We start from the raw sequence: 16,402 nt of genomic DNA, 5'->3' as shown, positions 1-16,402 counted from the left end.
ACCTGCTCCTCTGAGCTCCCAAAGTCACCTTAGTCTGTGTGTTTTCTCCTCTCTGAGATGTCACTGTGCAATGGAAGGATGAATGTGACCCTTGCAAGTCAGCTTCTGGTCTCAGTCTCTAGCTCGGCCACTTGTCGCCTAAACAAACTTTCCTAGAAAGGCCACCCCCCACCCCCGTCACCGCAGGTCAGATCCCACAGTCTCTCCAGCCCATGCAGCTCTGTCCGGAGTACCCTCAGTGCCACATCTCTTCCAAGATGCAACAGATCTCACCCACCAGTGGCCCCTTGTGAAGGTCCGGGAGAAAGCACACAGCAAACACTGGCTGCCTGCACTGTGCTCTGAAGAGCAGGAGATGGTTTTCCCATTTCTAAGCTAGCTTGAGTTTTCCGCACTTCTAGATTCCCCATCCTTCCTGTGTGTGTGTTTCCATTGCAGACACGAGGAGACGAGGAGAGAACAGGGGTTGAGCGGATGGGGGTGCAGACTGAAGAGGTAGACAGAGCTGCAGCTGATCCTGCAGGTCAGGCTGGCTCTGCAGGGCCTTTGTCCTGACACGTCCTATACAGAGACTAAGAACCGCTTAGCTGCTGTTCCTTGCTGTAGAAGACAGGCCTGTGGGAAAAGGGCTGGTGTCAGACAGAAGCCCTTCTACTGGGCTCTGTAGAGAACAGTGACACTCCTTTACTCTTTGGTACACGGACCTGCGTGTTGTCTTCTGTATGGCACTGATGTGGTAAAGGTGACTTGCCTGTCATACCTGAAACACTTAAGCCCAGACAGGAGTCGAGGTTGGCAGCTGAGCTGGGATGATGCCGACGGGGTTGAAAGAGGACGGCAGCCCTGCTCACTGCTAGACGGGAAGCCTTTTCTGCCCCTTTCTTCTTGAATCAGGCATGAGCTCCGGAATGGAATGAGCCTTCAGCCCGCTCTGGGGAAGACCCTATGACACTCAAGGGGACCTAAGTCCAAGGGTAAAAGATAGGCAGGGTGAACTGCCTACACTGGCTTTGCAATCTGTTCACCTAGGGCAATGCCTCATCTTGTATGAGCTTCCGTTTACCCGCCTATAAAATCGGCATTGTCGAGATGGGTCAGAAGATTCTTATAAAATGGAGTTTCTAGGGAGAGACTCAGGCTGGGGAAAAAAAAACCACTGTTATAGAAAGTATGGAGTAACTTGGAGCGCAGCAGAGTTTGATCTCAACAAGGGTGATGATGGTGGTGGTGGTAGTGGTAGGAGATTGATGGCTGAGTTGCTTTGAGGGTCGAGAGAAATGATGCATCGAAAGCCAAGTGATCAACGAATGGCAATTGCTGTTATAAGTAACATGGGGAGAGAGCCGACTCGTCAACAGACACATAACAAGGGTGCAGCTTGTGCCAGCCACTATTCAGGAATTCTTCCAGGCCTTCGCTGGAGTAGGAAGGATGCAGACCAGTAAGCCGGATTTTAGGGTAACCTAGCCTTCCTCCTTCTTCACCTCTCCCTGCTGCCCCAGTGCTGCCCCCTGTAGGCTGCTCTCCTCCAATGCTTTCTGCTGCCCCTCTTCTCTGCCTGGACCACACATGCCTAGGCTAGAGACAGCAGTTTGCTCCCTCCATGGTGTTACAGGGACCAAGGGCTGAGGCCTTCGAATGAACTGAAAACCCGAAAGAAAACCCCTAGCAGATTGAATCCATTAAAACTCCTTGAATACTACAGATCACTCCACACCTGATTCCAGGTGACTCCAAGGACTCCAGACAATGTTCATCTTCATGCGGACAGAGGAAAGAGCTCTCCTGAGCAAGCAAGTGGGAGGCTCAGCAGAGGTGGAGGGCGAGTGCACTCACATCTCCAGCTGCCCTCAACATGCCAGGGATTGCAGATGTCATGCAATCCTCCTAACAGCTGGAGCAAGAAAGGCATTGCCCCACTTTGCAGATGAGGAAGCAGAGGTGCCTTGATTAATTTGTCCTGGCTATATAAACTTTCAACAAGCCCGGCAGCTCTTGATTTTAGATGTGGCTGACGCCAATACCGCTGGTCATTCAGTTACACCAGCCATGCTCTACCAGGGAACACCTTTAGAAACTTGTTTCTCTTGACTACTCCCTGGTTCCTGTCTTTTTTTCTTTATTTTTTTTTTTTATTTTAAGCACTCAGTACTGCACATCTGTTTATATACTGTAGCCCTTGGGGGAACACAAACCATTATAATAATATTTTCTCACCCATAATTCCCAAGTAACAATCTTACTCCCTTAGCGACAGTACTGCTCCTGTTGAAAATACATAGATTAAAACAGATGTTCTCAAAGGCGGTTTCTGGGCTGGGAACTTTCCACAGCCTAAAGCTGAAGGGAACAGAAAAGGACCGTTTCAATGGGTCGTGTCTTCTTTGGAGGGGGCAGCTATCTTTGGTCTGTCTATTCCCTGCTCTTTTCATTATCCCTCTGATCATCCACCCCCTCTGAGAAGCTTTCCTGGGCGCCTCTACCTGAAGCTGTGTCAGTTCCCTTTCCACACAGCAATGTCAAACTGTGTGGCCGTGGTCCATATAAGCATCTCTGTCTGTAAGGAGAAGGATCACAACCTACCCATTTGCAAGCAATTGGTGCTCAGAAGATGTTTGCAGAACCAAAGAGCCCAAGCAATAAACAACCTTGCTTACTCTGCCTGCCTGCCACTGCTCTGCAGGGCTTGGTGTTCATTCCAGGCTAATCTGGGCTGGCTGGCTCCCGGGAGGAGAAAGCAGGAATTCCTCCAGAATGCGGCATTCACCGGGTATCTTTTCGCAAACTTCTGTTTATCAACATCTGTAGGCGGTCAAGGTCCCTTTGGGGCTGAGACAAGCACAAGCCAAGACCACAGAAGAACGACGATAGTAATGTTGAAAGACAGATTTTTATGGTGTACAAACATCTCTACTCTCTTGACTTACAAGGTTAATTCAGAAGGAAAACGACATTAAGTTGTGTAACGACCAAGGAAGCCTTAACTGATGACATCGACGCATTTACGGCAGCGGAGACCCAACAATAATTACTTTAGACTTCTACTTTCAGAAATATAGCTTCCTACTCACCCCCAAGGAATTCTCCTGATGCTTAATATATTCATTTATCTGTAAATGTATAGTTCAGCTGGCAAGATACAGAAGGAAACCCTCAGAGGCCATAATAGCACACGATAACACAGCGTGACATGTGATGGGTGTCCTTAAGGTATCTGATTACCCTTGGTGGCATTGGGGTTTTCCCTTACGAAGCAACAACACAGGAAACAAAGCCACAGGTCTTCAAAGGGAGGGGGGACAGACAGGCTGGAACTCTCAGATACAGCTAGGGCCCTAAACTTTTGTGTGTTGATGAATTAGAAAAGCCCAGAACCCCACACCTTCTCACCACAGAACACAGCAAGGAAACTTGGCCCTTTCAGAGGCAAAGGGAAAAAAAAAAGACCCTCTGAGAATTTCCAAGCACAAAATGACCCTTATGTTGTATTACCTTATGGGCAGAAAAATATCCCCACCTCCCAAAAAGCCCAAAGTCCAAACTGTATATTTAATTTGAAGCAACCCTGAGGTGGTTTCCTCTAGAGCAAACGCCCTTTCTGCAGCAGTGAATTTTCAAATTAGGCTCCAAAGAAGTTCCCAAGTTTCCAAATCATGAACTCACACGAATCAAAGAGTACACGCACAAAAGAGCCTCCGTTAGAAGAGGCAGAAGAAACAGTGACCGAAACGAGCAGCCTACGCAGGGTTAAGTCCACAGCAATCAGAATCGGGCAATAAAATAGCAGGTGCAGTCGGTGCAGACACCGCAAGGACTGGGAAAGTTTACATCAAGACCACACTGTCAGAAAAGCAAAGCAGATAAAGAAACAGGAGCTCCTCACAGCTGGGGTTCTAAGTCTGTCTTGCAGTATAAGCATGGGTCAAAAAACAAAAGGCTTCCAGTCCCAGCACTCAGGAAGCAGAGGCAGGCAGAGCTCTGTGAGTTCAAGGCCATCCTAGTATTCACTTTTGAGGCCAGCCAGGGCTACATAGAGAGTTAGTCTCATAAAAACAAATGAGAAAAGATTCTTTCTTCTATCTCTTGTAGTCTATTGATTATGCTTGTTTCTAAGACAGAAAGGCAACCTACTGACTGGGAGAAAATCTTCACCAACCCCGCAACTGACAAAGGTCTGATCTCCAAAATATATAAAGAACTCAAGAAACTAGACTGTAAAAGGCTAATCAACCCAATTATAAAATGGGGCACTGAGCTGAACAGAGATCTCTCAACAGAAGAATTTCAAATGGCCAAAAGACACCTAAGGTCATGCTCAACTTCCTTAGTGATCAGGGAAATGCAAATCAAGACAACTTTAAGATACCATCTTACACCTGTCAGAATGGCTAAAATCAAAAACACCAATGATAGCCTTTGCTGGAGAGGTTGTGGAGAAAGTGGTACACTCATCCATTGCTGGTGGGAATGCAAACTTGTTCAACCACTCTGGAAAGCAGTGTGGCGGTTTCTCAGAAAATTCGGGATCAACCTATCCCTGGACCCAGCAATCCCACTCTTGGGAATATACCCAAGAGAGGCCTTATCATACAACAAAAATATATGCTCTACTATGTTCATAGCAGCATTGTTTGTAATAGCCAGAACCTGGAAACAACCTAGATGCCCTTCAATTAAAGGACATTGAGAAAAGAAAAAGAGATTGGTATATTGGGTAACTCTCTCCCTGTCTCCAAGTCTTGGTTTCCTCATCTGTAAATGGAAGGAAGGATGCTCTATTTCAAGTCCGAGTCTTGACATTAGCATTCGGTCATGCTGGAAACTATCTCCTGGGCTTTGTTTTTTCTTGTGCCGCCCCGTGGCTATAAGTATCGTGCATAAATTTTAGTCCTTGTGATCTTCCAGCAAAGTATGAACTAATAATATCTATTTTATACAGACAGCTGGTGACTTGGGTGGAGTCCAGAACAGGGACCCCAGGCTTGGCCTCCATCAGTGTGATTTGAGGGCCTTCCCTCTATGACTTAGTCCACGGCCTCCTACTAGGCTTGGTGCTCAGCATTCTCGTTTTCCCTGACCTGTCAGGAGTCTGTCAGAATAGGGAGCAACTCCTTGGCTCGAATGGGCTTACTAGTAGCAAACGGAATAACCGCTCCAGGGACAAGGACATACCAAGTTAATTACCAACCACCAAGGTTTCTAAGTGCCGTCTACAAGCAATGCCTGTGCTTATTTGATGATTTGGATGAGAGCCTCCTCGGACAGAGTAGCAACCAGTGACAGATTGCTGAGGCTCATCTTCCAAACAGCCACTCACAGAAAATTATCTGAAGGTGCTTCTCTCGGCCCTGGTTTCTCGTGTGCCAAATGGGGATGATGAGTATGTAATATCAGATTCATCTTCTCGGGGTTAATGGGTTAATACACGTTGGGCATAGAGTGTGCATTCCTCAAATGGTCCCCGCTATAGCTGTGGGTGCTGCCCTCCCACCCGCCCACACTGGGGAGAGGTGGGACCTTGAGAGAGTTCCAGCTTCCCCCACATCCCTGCTATATGACTTTAAGTCACTGACCCTCTCTGAGGTTCCACGGCCCCGTCTGTGAATCAGAACTCACAGTGTTTACCTCTCCCGGTAGCCCTGAGGGTTAAATGCGCTGTGAAATGCACAGTGCGGTGGTTGACATCCCGCGGGCCCTCAACAAACGGCTCCTCTCCCCCCTGGAGCACTTCTGCACGTGTGGATTTTCCACTGCGGTTACTATCCAAAGAAGCGGAGGAGGACTCTGAGCCTTTGATCGACTTGTTGTTCTTTTCCACCAGGGGAACTTTCGGGAAAGCAATGGGAGGTGGACAATATCTAAACGTGTTCCTTTCACGGTGCGTGAGTCAAGGCAATACAGTCGAAGAGGTCCAAAGTCCTGGAGATGGGCGGTTTGACTCCTGCCTCGGCTGCTTTGGCAAACTGGGCAGGGAAGTACATGAATGAAGGTGCAATTAGCAACAGGAAGCAGGCCTTGTGATTTGGTGATTGAAGCACCAAGGATAATGACACCCATCTTCCCTTTGGAAATAAATTAGGCATTCAGCTTGCAAGCGGCTGAATGGCTCTGTGATCACTTTAAACGCACACACGCACACGCACACGCACACGCACACACACACACACCTCCCACTGTGCATCACACTCTGGGGAAGCAGGAGAGTTAACTAAGGTTGACATGAAGGATGGTATGAAAGGGTTCGGAACCTACGGAGCCAAATCCATAGTACCGGCTGGACTCAAGTCTTTTAACACTAACCCTGCCAGGCCTTAGCATTAGGCAGATTTCTACAGAAGGTTCTGGCAATGTCTCCCTAGTCGTTACCTGTCAAAAATATGAGATGCCAGAGCCAGAGGAGGTTCCATTTGGGCAAATATAACTGTGGGCTTCAGGCTCAGTCAGCGGTACTGTTGGGATTTCTATTCAGATCAACCATTCGCTCTGTCTCAGCCTAAACATGGGTTTTGCTTGTCCGATGGTATTAATTAGAGAGGCCGCTGTTGGAAGATGATGTAGGCATCGGGAGGTAGTGGACACCCCAAGTCTCTAAGCGAATATGGAGGTACAGACTCAGTGCAGGAAGATGCAGCCAGGGAAGACGGACAGAGCCTGAGAAGAAAGCCTGAAACCTATGTGAGGTTAGCATGACCACTGCTGGCCTCCGAGGACTCCACCTCAGTGCGACAGCCTAGCGCTCTCTGAGGCCACACTCACCATTTCCTCGCAGCGCCATGGCTAAAGGACAAAACAAACGGCACTGAATTCACCATGTCACAGCTACGCCTTCCTGGGCAAGATTTTTCTCTGAGTCACAGCTTAAAAATAGAAAAAGTCCTATGTCATACTTGCGCAAAAATATAAGCTTTGTGCTGGAGGTGAAGCTCACGCCGTGTTCTACCACAGGTGTGACACATCGCAAGAGTTCACTTAAAGGTACATCACCCTTGATAGCTGACATCATCGGCGCTACACGTGACAGCGCATTCTTAGCCTCCTAGGACTGATTTGTCCATGTATGTATGTATGTATGTATGTATGTATGTATGTATATGTATATATATATATATCCACACAAGAACGGGGTGTCCAAGTTAGGATTATTTTTCCAAACTGACCTCATACCCTACTCCCTCTGACTTCCTTCGTTCCAGTCACCAACCAAGATGGACATCTCTGATAGGATCTGGCCAGCTGAGTATGTCAGAGTCACTAGTTAGTACCTCTAATAGATAGTAACTTGGGTTTACATCTTAACTGCGGTACTGTTTATGGAAGAGAAGTCCGTGCCAAAGTGGAGACTGGCTGCCATCTGTGGAATCTGCCATAGTATATACCAAAATTTGGAAAAAGAAGCATTTTTTTTAGTGTTTCCATTCATCTTTCCATGAGTTAAAAAAATATGCTTGGAAAGATATGATTATAGGGACGGGGAGGCAGTATATATGTGTAGTCTGTGTGCTTATGGAGCGCGTGTATTTGGTATGCACAGGCCCACGAAAGGAAGCCAAAATAAGCTACCCAGTGCCCAATTTTATTCCCTTGGAATAGGGTTTCTCACTGAACTTTGAGCTAGACTGTCAACCAATCAGTCCCAACAATCTTCCTGTTCCTGCCCCCCACAGTACTGAGGTTAGAGGTGCACACCTCGCATCTGACTTTTTCAGTCGGTGGTAAATCCAGATCCCAATGTTGACACAGCACTTGATTTTGTCCATTGAACCATCGCCCCAATCCAGGTCCATGCTTTTTGTTTGTTTTGTTGTTGTTGTTTATTCCAAAAAGCAATATGTAGCGATCAATACTCAGGTCCAAACTAGGGATGCTAACTTAGGTCAGATGGGTGAGTGGTTAACGCGGTCATCAGCATCCTAGGCAGGCTTGCTGGAGTTCTGGGCTTGAATCCCAGCTCTGCCATTTACCTGGCAGTCTGTAGACTAGCAGACATTTACTAGACAGACTAAGGGGTCATAGGGAAGAGAGCCCTGATTCTCCTATCTGTCGGATGGAGTCTCCCAGTGGCTGTTCTGCTAGGAGCATGAGAAATTCTGGGCAGTGCTCAGACACCTGCTTCCCTCCTCTCGTTGCTGCTTGAAGGCTCTCTCTCTCTGTCTCTCTCTGTCTGTCTGTCTGTCTGTCTGTCTCTCTCTGTCTCTCTCTGTCTCTCTGTCTCTCTGTCTCTCTCTCTCTCTCTCTCTGTCTCTCTCTCTGAAACAGTGTCTCTCTACAGAGCCCTGGCTGTTCTAGGGCTCACTATGTAGACCAGGCTGGCCTTGAACTCACAGAACTTCACCTGCCTTTGCCTCCCAAGTGCTGGGATTAAAAACATGCACCGCCACACCTGTGTGCCATTTTCAACGTACAAACGCAGGGATCCCTGAGGGTTCCCAACACCTCTTAGACCACCTATGAGTTCAAACTTTTTCCCACAAATGTCCTATTCTCATTTTCCTTCCCTCTCCCTCATGGATGCCGGTGAATCCTCCAGACTGGAGGCAGAGCAAGGACACCTTCCGGTGAGTCAACCATGAAAGGAATCTTCCACCCTGTGAAGTGAGGCCTTCCTAGCCAGCTCTGCTTTTTATTTTCACAGAAATTTGTTTTTGATGCTGATATTACAGCTTGGTGTTTTATCTTGAATAAATTATACATACCAATTTAACATTTTTAACTGTTAAATATTAATATGACAAATATATAAACACGATCTCGTCATGTACAGACTGTGTAAACAAAAGCCCCTCCCTCTGGGGACGTCAATAATACTGACGAGGACGAGGCCCTGAAAACAGGACGCTTGCTGCTTGAGGTTGGGATGCAGCCAGACCTTTCCTTCATACCCTCCAGGGCGGTTTTTTTTTTATCTCCCTGTGAAAGCCTTCAATGGCACAGCAACCTTCTCTCCCCATGGTAGCCTCTTTCCCAGACTTGTGGAGCTATGATACGGAGGCTTTGGTATGAGAAAGACTGGGCCGCAGAAGCAATTCTGCGCCTCTGATCCGCATTCCCCTGGTGGCCATGGATATTAAATAACTTTTTACATGTATGTAGACTGCCTCTGCATTTTCTCTGAATAAACCTACTTCAAACTCTTGGCTCATTTTAAAAATATGTTTACCATATTATCACTGAGTTGTGTTCTTTATATATTGTAGATATAAGTCCCTTATCAGATATACGACTGGCAAAATACCATGTCCTATTTGGAGTTGCCTTGCGCCGGTCCGCTGAAGCATGAAACTTAAGACTTTTGAAATCCATTTCGTCTACTGTATTCCTCTCTTCCCTTGTAGGTGCCAGACCACCACACAATGCATGTTTACACATTCGCTTTCTTCTGAAAGTTCAGTTTTGGCTTTTAGAGACAGGGCCGCCATTTGTCCCGAGGTCACGTTTGCGCCTGGGGAAGGCCCTGCTTTTCTGCTCTCGTGTGTGCGGCGCCACTGTGCCAGGATCGTTTGTAAAGACATCATCATCCCCGCGCTTCAGAAGCCTCGCTTTTCACCTGGGCTTTACGAAACCACCCTTTGAGGCGTGAAGGGATGACCCAGGGAGAAGCATCCAGTGGGACCCCTGGTGTGAAGTCCTAAGTGCCAATAACAGAACGAACGAGCCCCTACACGCCAGCCACCATCACTACTCTCTGAAGCTCATGAGGTTCAAGGCCTCATTCACTTATCACACAGTCATGGCCGTCCTCAAGACACCAGCCCGCAGCCCCTCTCCTGCACACCCCTTTCTTGTCCCATTGTCCCCCCTAACTCTACCTTGACTGGAAGTATTAGATGCTTCTCGTCTTGGCTACTTGATTAATTAACTGTGAACCTACTCGAATTCTTCGTCTGTCACTGGACTGAAAAGGCATGAATGAGAGGTCCATCCATGAAAAGGTCTCTGATCTACACAAAGTGACACCCCCAGGGATAAAAAGGTTGACGCGGGTCACCCTTGCATGTGCTGTCCAAGTTGGCTGTTTCCATCCTCGGCTCCCCTGTCCTCCCAGAGAGATCCTTTGAAGTTCTGTGTCCCTCCTCCGTGGCGTTTGCCAACACCTCCAGATTTAGTTTCGCTCTGAATTTCATTTGCTGCCTCTTCCTGATCTCTGAGGCAGGTGGTAGGCAGGAGGAGGCCTGGCTGAAAACCAGGTCTTCCCGATGCCTGACTTCAAGCAAAGAGGACATGAAAAGGAGGAGGAGCCAAGGAGCCCTCTGCTTAAGCTGAAGGAAAAGTTCTGTTCCCCCCTATTGAGGTCAGTGAACAGTAACAGGGTCCTCCTGGTGCGGAAGTCTCAAAGGGATCTGTTTCCTGCCTTTGAAAGCCCTGGAGCTCTGGACGCTGGAGGGGACAGTACTTGGGCGATGTGTCCCAGGGACTTCAGCCTCCTGGGTGAGCAGAGAGAATTGTGGAGGGCAGAAGAGTTGGGAGCTCAGCATTGGGACTGGCAGGGAAGTGAGCAACAGCAGAGATGGTTGATCAACTACTTGCTCATTCATGCATTCACTCTGTCTTTACTATCTGCCATGTGCTAGGCATCATTCCAGGCATGGGAACAATGCAGGGAACTATAAAGAAGGCGGTACCTGCTCCCTGGACATTAGATACTAACAAGAGATGTCTGGGGATGAACGAACAATCTTGCACTAGCTAACACAATATCTGGACAGAAATGTTCCCAGAAGGACCTGGGCTGGGAGGAATGGTCTTTCCCATAGTGTGGTTGGATGAGGAAGGCTATGCTCCTCACACATTCAGTGACAACCCTTTGGCCTCTGCAGCCACTGGGACAGTTGACATGCTTCCACGAGGGGCATCTCATGCTGCCCGAGACAGCTCACAAGGACAATGACTTTTACTTCTGCTTGCTGCTGTTCCCTAGGCCAGAAGAGTTCTTCCCAAAGGCTGGGGGAAGGCCCATGCTCAATGCTCCAAAGCAGGGGCATTTCTAGGGTTCCGTGAACCTGGAAGAGGTGATTGACTTAGTCACAGCTTAGATTCCTGGATGGAAAGGGGACCCAGGGACTAGATAGCAAGACTGGTAGGTGACAGGAGGGCCTTTATAGGTTTTATTTATTTATTTATTTATTTATTTATTTATTTTGTCATTGTGAGGTAGACAGCCATAGGAGGGCTTGGCAGGTGAGTGATATGATTTGAGAGGTACAGTGACAGATGCCTTTGGGCTAGACAAAGAAGGACACCGGTCTGGTGGGCAGGTTACCGCCAGAATCCAGGGCCAAGAGTATTTGGGTCAGTGCACAGACAGAGGAGGTCACAGGGACAAGAAAAGTACGGAGATCTGTCAGTGTAAACACAGCACTGAGCGCAGTGATGGGATGACGGGTGACGGAGCTGGAGGGACAAGGGGAAGTGTTCCTGCGTCAAGGACTTGCTGACGTCAAGCTCTATGTGTGGCCCCCACCCTGCCAGATTCAGATGCTTCAACGAAATATTTTTGCACCATGCCTTTCTTCCCTCCCTTGGTATAGATGACCTCAACACGCCTTGTTCCAGGCCCGGCTCTGTGGGTGGCCACATAATAGGAATGAGTCTCCCTCTGCCAGGGATGAAGGTGGTGCCTCCAAAGTGCAGCAAGCCATATTGGGCATGTTGAGGAAGCAGGGAAGGAAAAACCCTCATTGAGAAGACATCTAGGGAGACCAGGGTCCACATTTCTAGAGTTTAGAGGGATGGGGGAGATTCCATTACTGTTCTTCTGGGACAGTTCATTATTGTACAGAAGCCTCAGATGGGGCTGATGAACACGTGCGTTCTCCTCTTACCTGGCTCAGCTGCACTCGGTTTTCTTATCTTAAATGTGGGGCCGTGAAAACTGACTCATGGGGCAATGCGAGTTAAGTGCCATGTGTGAATCGAGCCTCTGTATGTGTGATCTCATTTTGTCCTTACAGACAAAGGCTAAAGCTTTGGGAAGCTCTCGGAGAGCCATCTGTCCAAGGCAGAACATTTGCGATCCTGTGCAGTTATATATGCTCCAGCCACCTCTGGTTTTGTCATTCCCAGGACCATGACAACTGTTCCATATGTCTTTGTTGATTAGCCACATGGATGTTTCAAACAGAGGTTATGCAACACCTGAGCCACAGCATTCTGTATTCCGGCAGTCTGTGGACAATATGGCGACTGCCTCCAAGTCTCCCGATTGCTGGACTGTGAGATGGAGCAAATTTCTAATCTAGGGAAGAGGGTTACGGCTCGCTCATTCATCTCCTTCCCACTGACCCCAGGACCTTGGAGGTCAAGCAGAGTCTGAGATACCCAGTAAGCTGGGTATGTCACTTCTGATCCAAAGTCCAGCCAACATCTTCCAACTGTGTGCACTAGAGCAGGGCCCCAAGGGAGCTATGTGTTCCAGGGCTGTCTACAGATGGCACTGGCCTTCATTGTAAGAACTCGGTCTGTTTATCCACTGGGATCCTGGAGCGGATTCATTATGGCATCCAATAGAGCCCATATTTTGCCTTATGGGACTGCTCAGAGAATAAGAATCCAAACTTAGTATAAGTGGGTATGCAGTGTATCTCCAATGAAGAGCTTACTCCCCTGCCCCCATTTCCACCTCTGCAGCCTTCTTCACTGGGCTCCGTTTCCGTGTACGAAGCTGCCCGACTGTGGGCCCACACTCCCTCAGCTCGCCACCTGCCCTCAAGCAGCTTTCCCCATCCAGCCCGATTTTATCATCACGGCGCGGCAATTTCTACCCATTGTGTGTGGCCGTGCTTCGTGGCAATATAAAGAGAACCTTCCGGAGAGCCTCTTGGACCCCTCCTGACAACCCCCCCCCCTTACTGTTCTCCTCTCTTGCTCAACCACACCTCTGTCTTCACCTAGCTGTACGACTTGCACCCTGGTCTACTGGACGTGAGAATAAATTCCAGTTCGCCGTAGCTTTAGTTGTCCTGGGCCGGCCTGACCGGTACCTACTCGCTGCCAGCAGCACCATCACGTTCATGTTGGATGCCCAACCCCACTTACACGGCCCTTTTCACCACGCTGTAGGGCTTGCAGGGTGAAATATGAAGGTTCCCCCAAGCCCAGCCTAGCAGTAGTTCTACCACCTCCTCACCGGGCAAATACACTAGGAACTACAGTTCCCAGCAGCCTTTGCCTCTTGTCCTCTTCTTAAGACAGGCACTACAACTCCCAGCAGCCTTTGCCTCTTGTCCTCTTCTTAAGTTCACTGCATTTCCCTATTTTAAAATGCATTTCTCACTAAACCTCAGACTCGCAAGTGATGACAGAAAATGAGAGATGACAGTATCTGACCTGGCTCCATGTCAGCACTTTGGGAAGAGTTGGTGTCCGCAGGCCCTGCAGCCCCCTCTCCAAGGCCATCAGATCCCAGAGGACAGGGCAATGTGCTTTCTGTTGAGGAAGAGAACAGAGTGGATTAAGGGACAGCACAACTGGTCCCCAGCTTTCTTACAGTTCCCTCCCCAGCACCCTTTATGAACATGGGGTTTATCCTGGTCCCATGGCCACGAAGCAAAGCAAGCGGAGTTCCAAACCCCAAGGACCTTGAATGAAGACGCCATCTTCATAGCCATGGCGCTCAGGAGAGCCATCCCCTGGACTGCACTTCTCTTTCTGTGAGTGTGCTAACGTTGTCTTTCAGTCATTTCCTGCATGGATGTCTTCCTGTACACTCAGCCCACCAGGACAGTGGCTAAATAGCGAGGCTCTGCAACCCAGGTGCCAGTGTAGGGCTTGAAGCCCAAGAGCAACAGCAACTGCCTGGTAGACAGAGACGATTGGTCCTGTCTGTGATGGGGTGGAAGGCACACAGCATGAGGCTGCAGCTTTGGGGCACTCCCAACAGTGGCAGGAAAATAAGGGAAGCACCTTGGCTCTCCGAGCCCCGGCATCTGGCTTAGGAAGTGTATCTTCTTGGCTGGGATGAACCAGATAGAGTCTCAGAGTCACTTGGGCAGGGGCTGTCCCAGGAAAGAACTCTGTACTGGCCGTCTCGCTATGACAACCTTTGTCAAATCATGTTTCTTTCTCGGCCTCAGTTTCTTCATTGGAAAGCAGAAAGCTCTGAACTGGGCAACATGGGAACTTCTTTTTGGCCTAGAATTCAACAGCTATGAGTCTGCTTAATCAGTACCACTAGTGTCTTTACCCAATAAATGTCACATGAATGTAAGAACTTCCATCCCATTTAAAAGAAAGGGAGGGAGGGGCTTTACGTCATTTGCCTTTGGTGATCACAAAAAAAAAAAAAAAAAAAAACTGGAATCTGAACACAGATTCTCAAAAGTTGCAGGTCCGTGCAACATAACAGATACCTCCAGATGTCCTCTGCAGAAAGATCCTGCAGGCAAAGGCACTTAACGTATCTGAGTTTTGTTCTCAAGCCATTATTTGAGAAGTTCCCTGAATACATATTTGCCAAATATACTTAGGAACCCTGCTAAGAAGTCATTATTGTCTCTTATAAGGTGAGGAATTACTGGTAATTCCCATTAAAAACAAAAATCTTGTAAGTGTGAAAATTTGCCAACTCTCCCGGTATCTCCGATATTTCTTTCCTGTGAATTCTAATTATTCCAAACAGAGACTAGCTAGCAGCCAGGAGCATTTCCAGACTCTGCCCAAATGCCTCTCACCTACTCCCCAGGTTCAAGCTCTACCGACCTCATGAACTAAAGAGTCTGGAGAAAAACTGAAAAAGATCTTCTAAGTCAAAATACAAGGCTGGGGAGATGGCCCAGCCCAAGACCTAAGTTTGGATCTGCAGAATCTATACACAAAACCAGGCCTGGTAGCACGCATCTGTAATCCTAGCAGCTGTGGGAAGGGAGGCAGGCAGGGAAATCCCGGGAAACAGACTGGTAACTAGCCTAGCCAACTAGCTGAGAAGTTCTAGGAGAAAGAGAGAGAGAGAGAGAGAGAGAGAGAGAGAGAGAGACAGAGACAGAGAGAGAGACAGAGAGAGAGACAGAGAGAGAGACAGAGAGAGAGACAGAGAGACGAGACAGAGAGAGACTCTGACTCAAACAAAAATATGGAAAGCAGTTGAGAAGGAACACCCAAGGCCGACCACCTGCACACATATGAACACCATCATACAAACACATACACACACATACACACACACACACACACCAATGAGGATAAAAGCTAATATGTTAAGTCAGGGTATGACTCTCATTCTATGCCCCTCAATTGACTCTGGGACTTTGTCATTGCTTTCTATTGCTGTGACAACCACAATGACCAAAAGCAACGTGGGGAGGCAAAGATTTATTTCATCCTAGGGCTTACAGTCTAATACTGAGGGAAGCCAAGGCATGAACTCAGGCCAGGAAACTGAAAGCAGGAACTGAAGCAGAAGCCATCGCGGCTTGCTCAGCCTGCTTTTTGATCCAGCCCAGCGATAGCACTGATCACAGCTCACAGCGGGACAGACACCCCTACATCAATCGCTCACACAGACATTGCTCCGCAGACACGCTCCTAAGCTGATCTGATGGCGGCAGGTCCTCAACTGCGGTTCCCTCTTCCTGGATGACTCTAACCAGCCTGCAAAGATTTAATTCCTATTTACACGGCCTTATTCAAGAGAATGTCATCCCCTGAGGCTTCAAAGAGAGCAGGAGCCTGCCTTGTTCCGCTCCACCCATGGGTGAGATAAAGCATGCCCGGTGTCTGTGTCTGGACCTATCCCAGAAGATCTGTGGCTTTTAAGATCTACATCTGCTGGGCTTGTGCCCAACGATCCCGTGAGGTCCTAGGCATGTCCACTGATTTGGGTGGACAATACGTCTGGGTTTTAAGATTCCGCCGTAACCCACACAAGCTACAGGCGAGAGCTGTGCGCCTGGGCCACGTCTGCCCCTTTCCTGCCTCTGTCATGGCTGAGGCCTCGGGATGAATCACCTTATCTGCCACTTCCTTTCCAGTTCTCAGCCCCACATTCCTCCTCTTTCACACAACCTCCAGGAAGTCATCACAATGACTGCACATAAAAACCAAAATATTCACGGTGTTCTAGTTTGCTTTCTATGGCTGTGATAAGCGCCATGAACAAAAGCAACTTGGGGAGGAGAGGGTTTGTTTCCATTTACAGGTTCTTGTCTGCCATGAAGGAAACCAGAGCAGGAAGGCAACCTGGAGGCAGGAAATGAGGCAGAGACTAAGGAGCTAAGGAGGTCTGGTTACTGGATTACTCCTCATGACCTGCTCATCTCGTATACAAACGAACAAACAACAAACTCAGGCTCACCTTCCCATAGGTGGAACTGCCCGCGGTGATCTGCTGATCTGCACCCTCTCGCATCAATCAATAATCAAAATTCTACCCCACAGACTTGCCTTGAAGCTGGTCTTAGGGACGCATTTT

General features: G+C 48.4%; 1 protein-coding gene across 4 annotated transcripts in view; it reads right to left on the bottom strand.

Annotated features, from left to right (window-relative positions):
* Nucleotides 1-16,402, bottom strand: part of Tenm4 (teneurin transmembrane protein 4) — a 652,091-nt gene that overhangs the window by 429,553 nt on the left and 206,136 nt on the right. For all 4 annotated transcript variants that reach the window (XM_050154435.1, XM_050154436.1, XM_050154432.1 and 1 more), the window contains exon 3: nt 13,324-13,422. Coding sequence is in view for 2 of the 4 variants with exons in the window: in XM_050154432.1 (XP_050010389.1) it covers nt 13,324-13,333 (10 nt within the window). In the remaining 2 variants the exon portion in view is untranslated. The remainder of the gene's footprint in view (nt 1-13,323; nt 13,423-16,402) is intronic.

Source organism: Alexandromys fortis, unplaced genomic scaffold, assembly GCF_014885135.2.
Source record: "Alexandromys fortis isolate MF-2015 unplaced genomic scaffold, M_Fortis_MF-2015_v1.1 scaffold_77, whole genome shotgun sequence".
In the NCBI taxonomy this organism is placed as follows: Eukaryota; Metazoa; Chordata; class Mammalia; order Rodentia; family Cricetidae; genus Alexandromys; species Alexandromys fortis.
The sequence above is the reverse complement of the archived record's forward strand: the minus strand, read 5'-3'. Positions and strand labels throughout refer to the sequence as shown.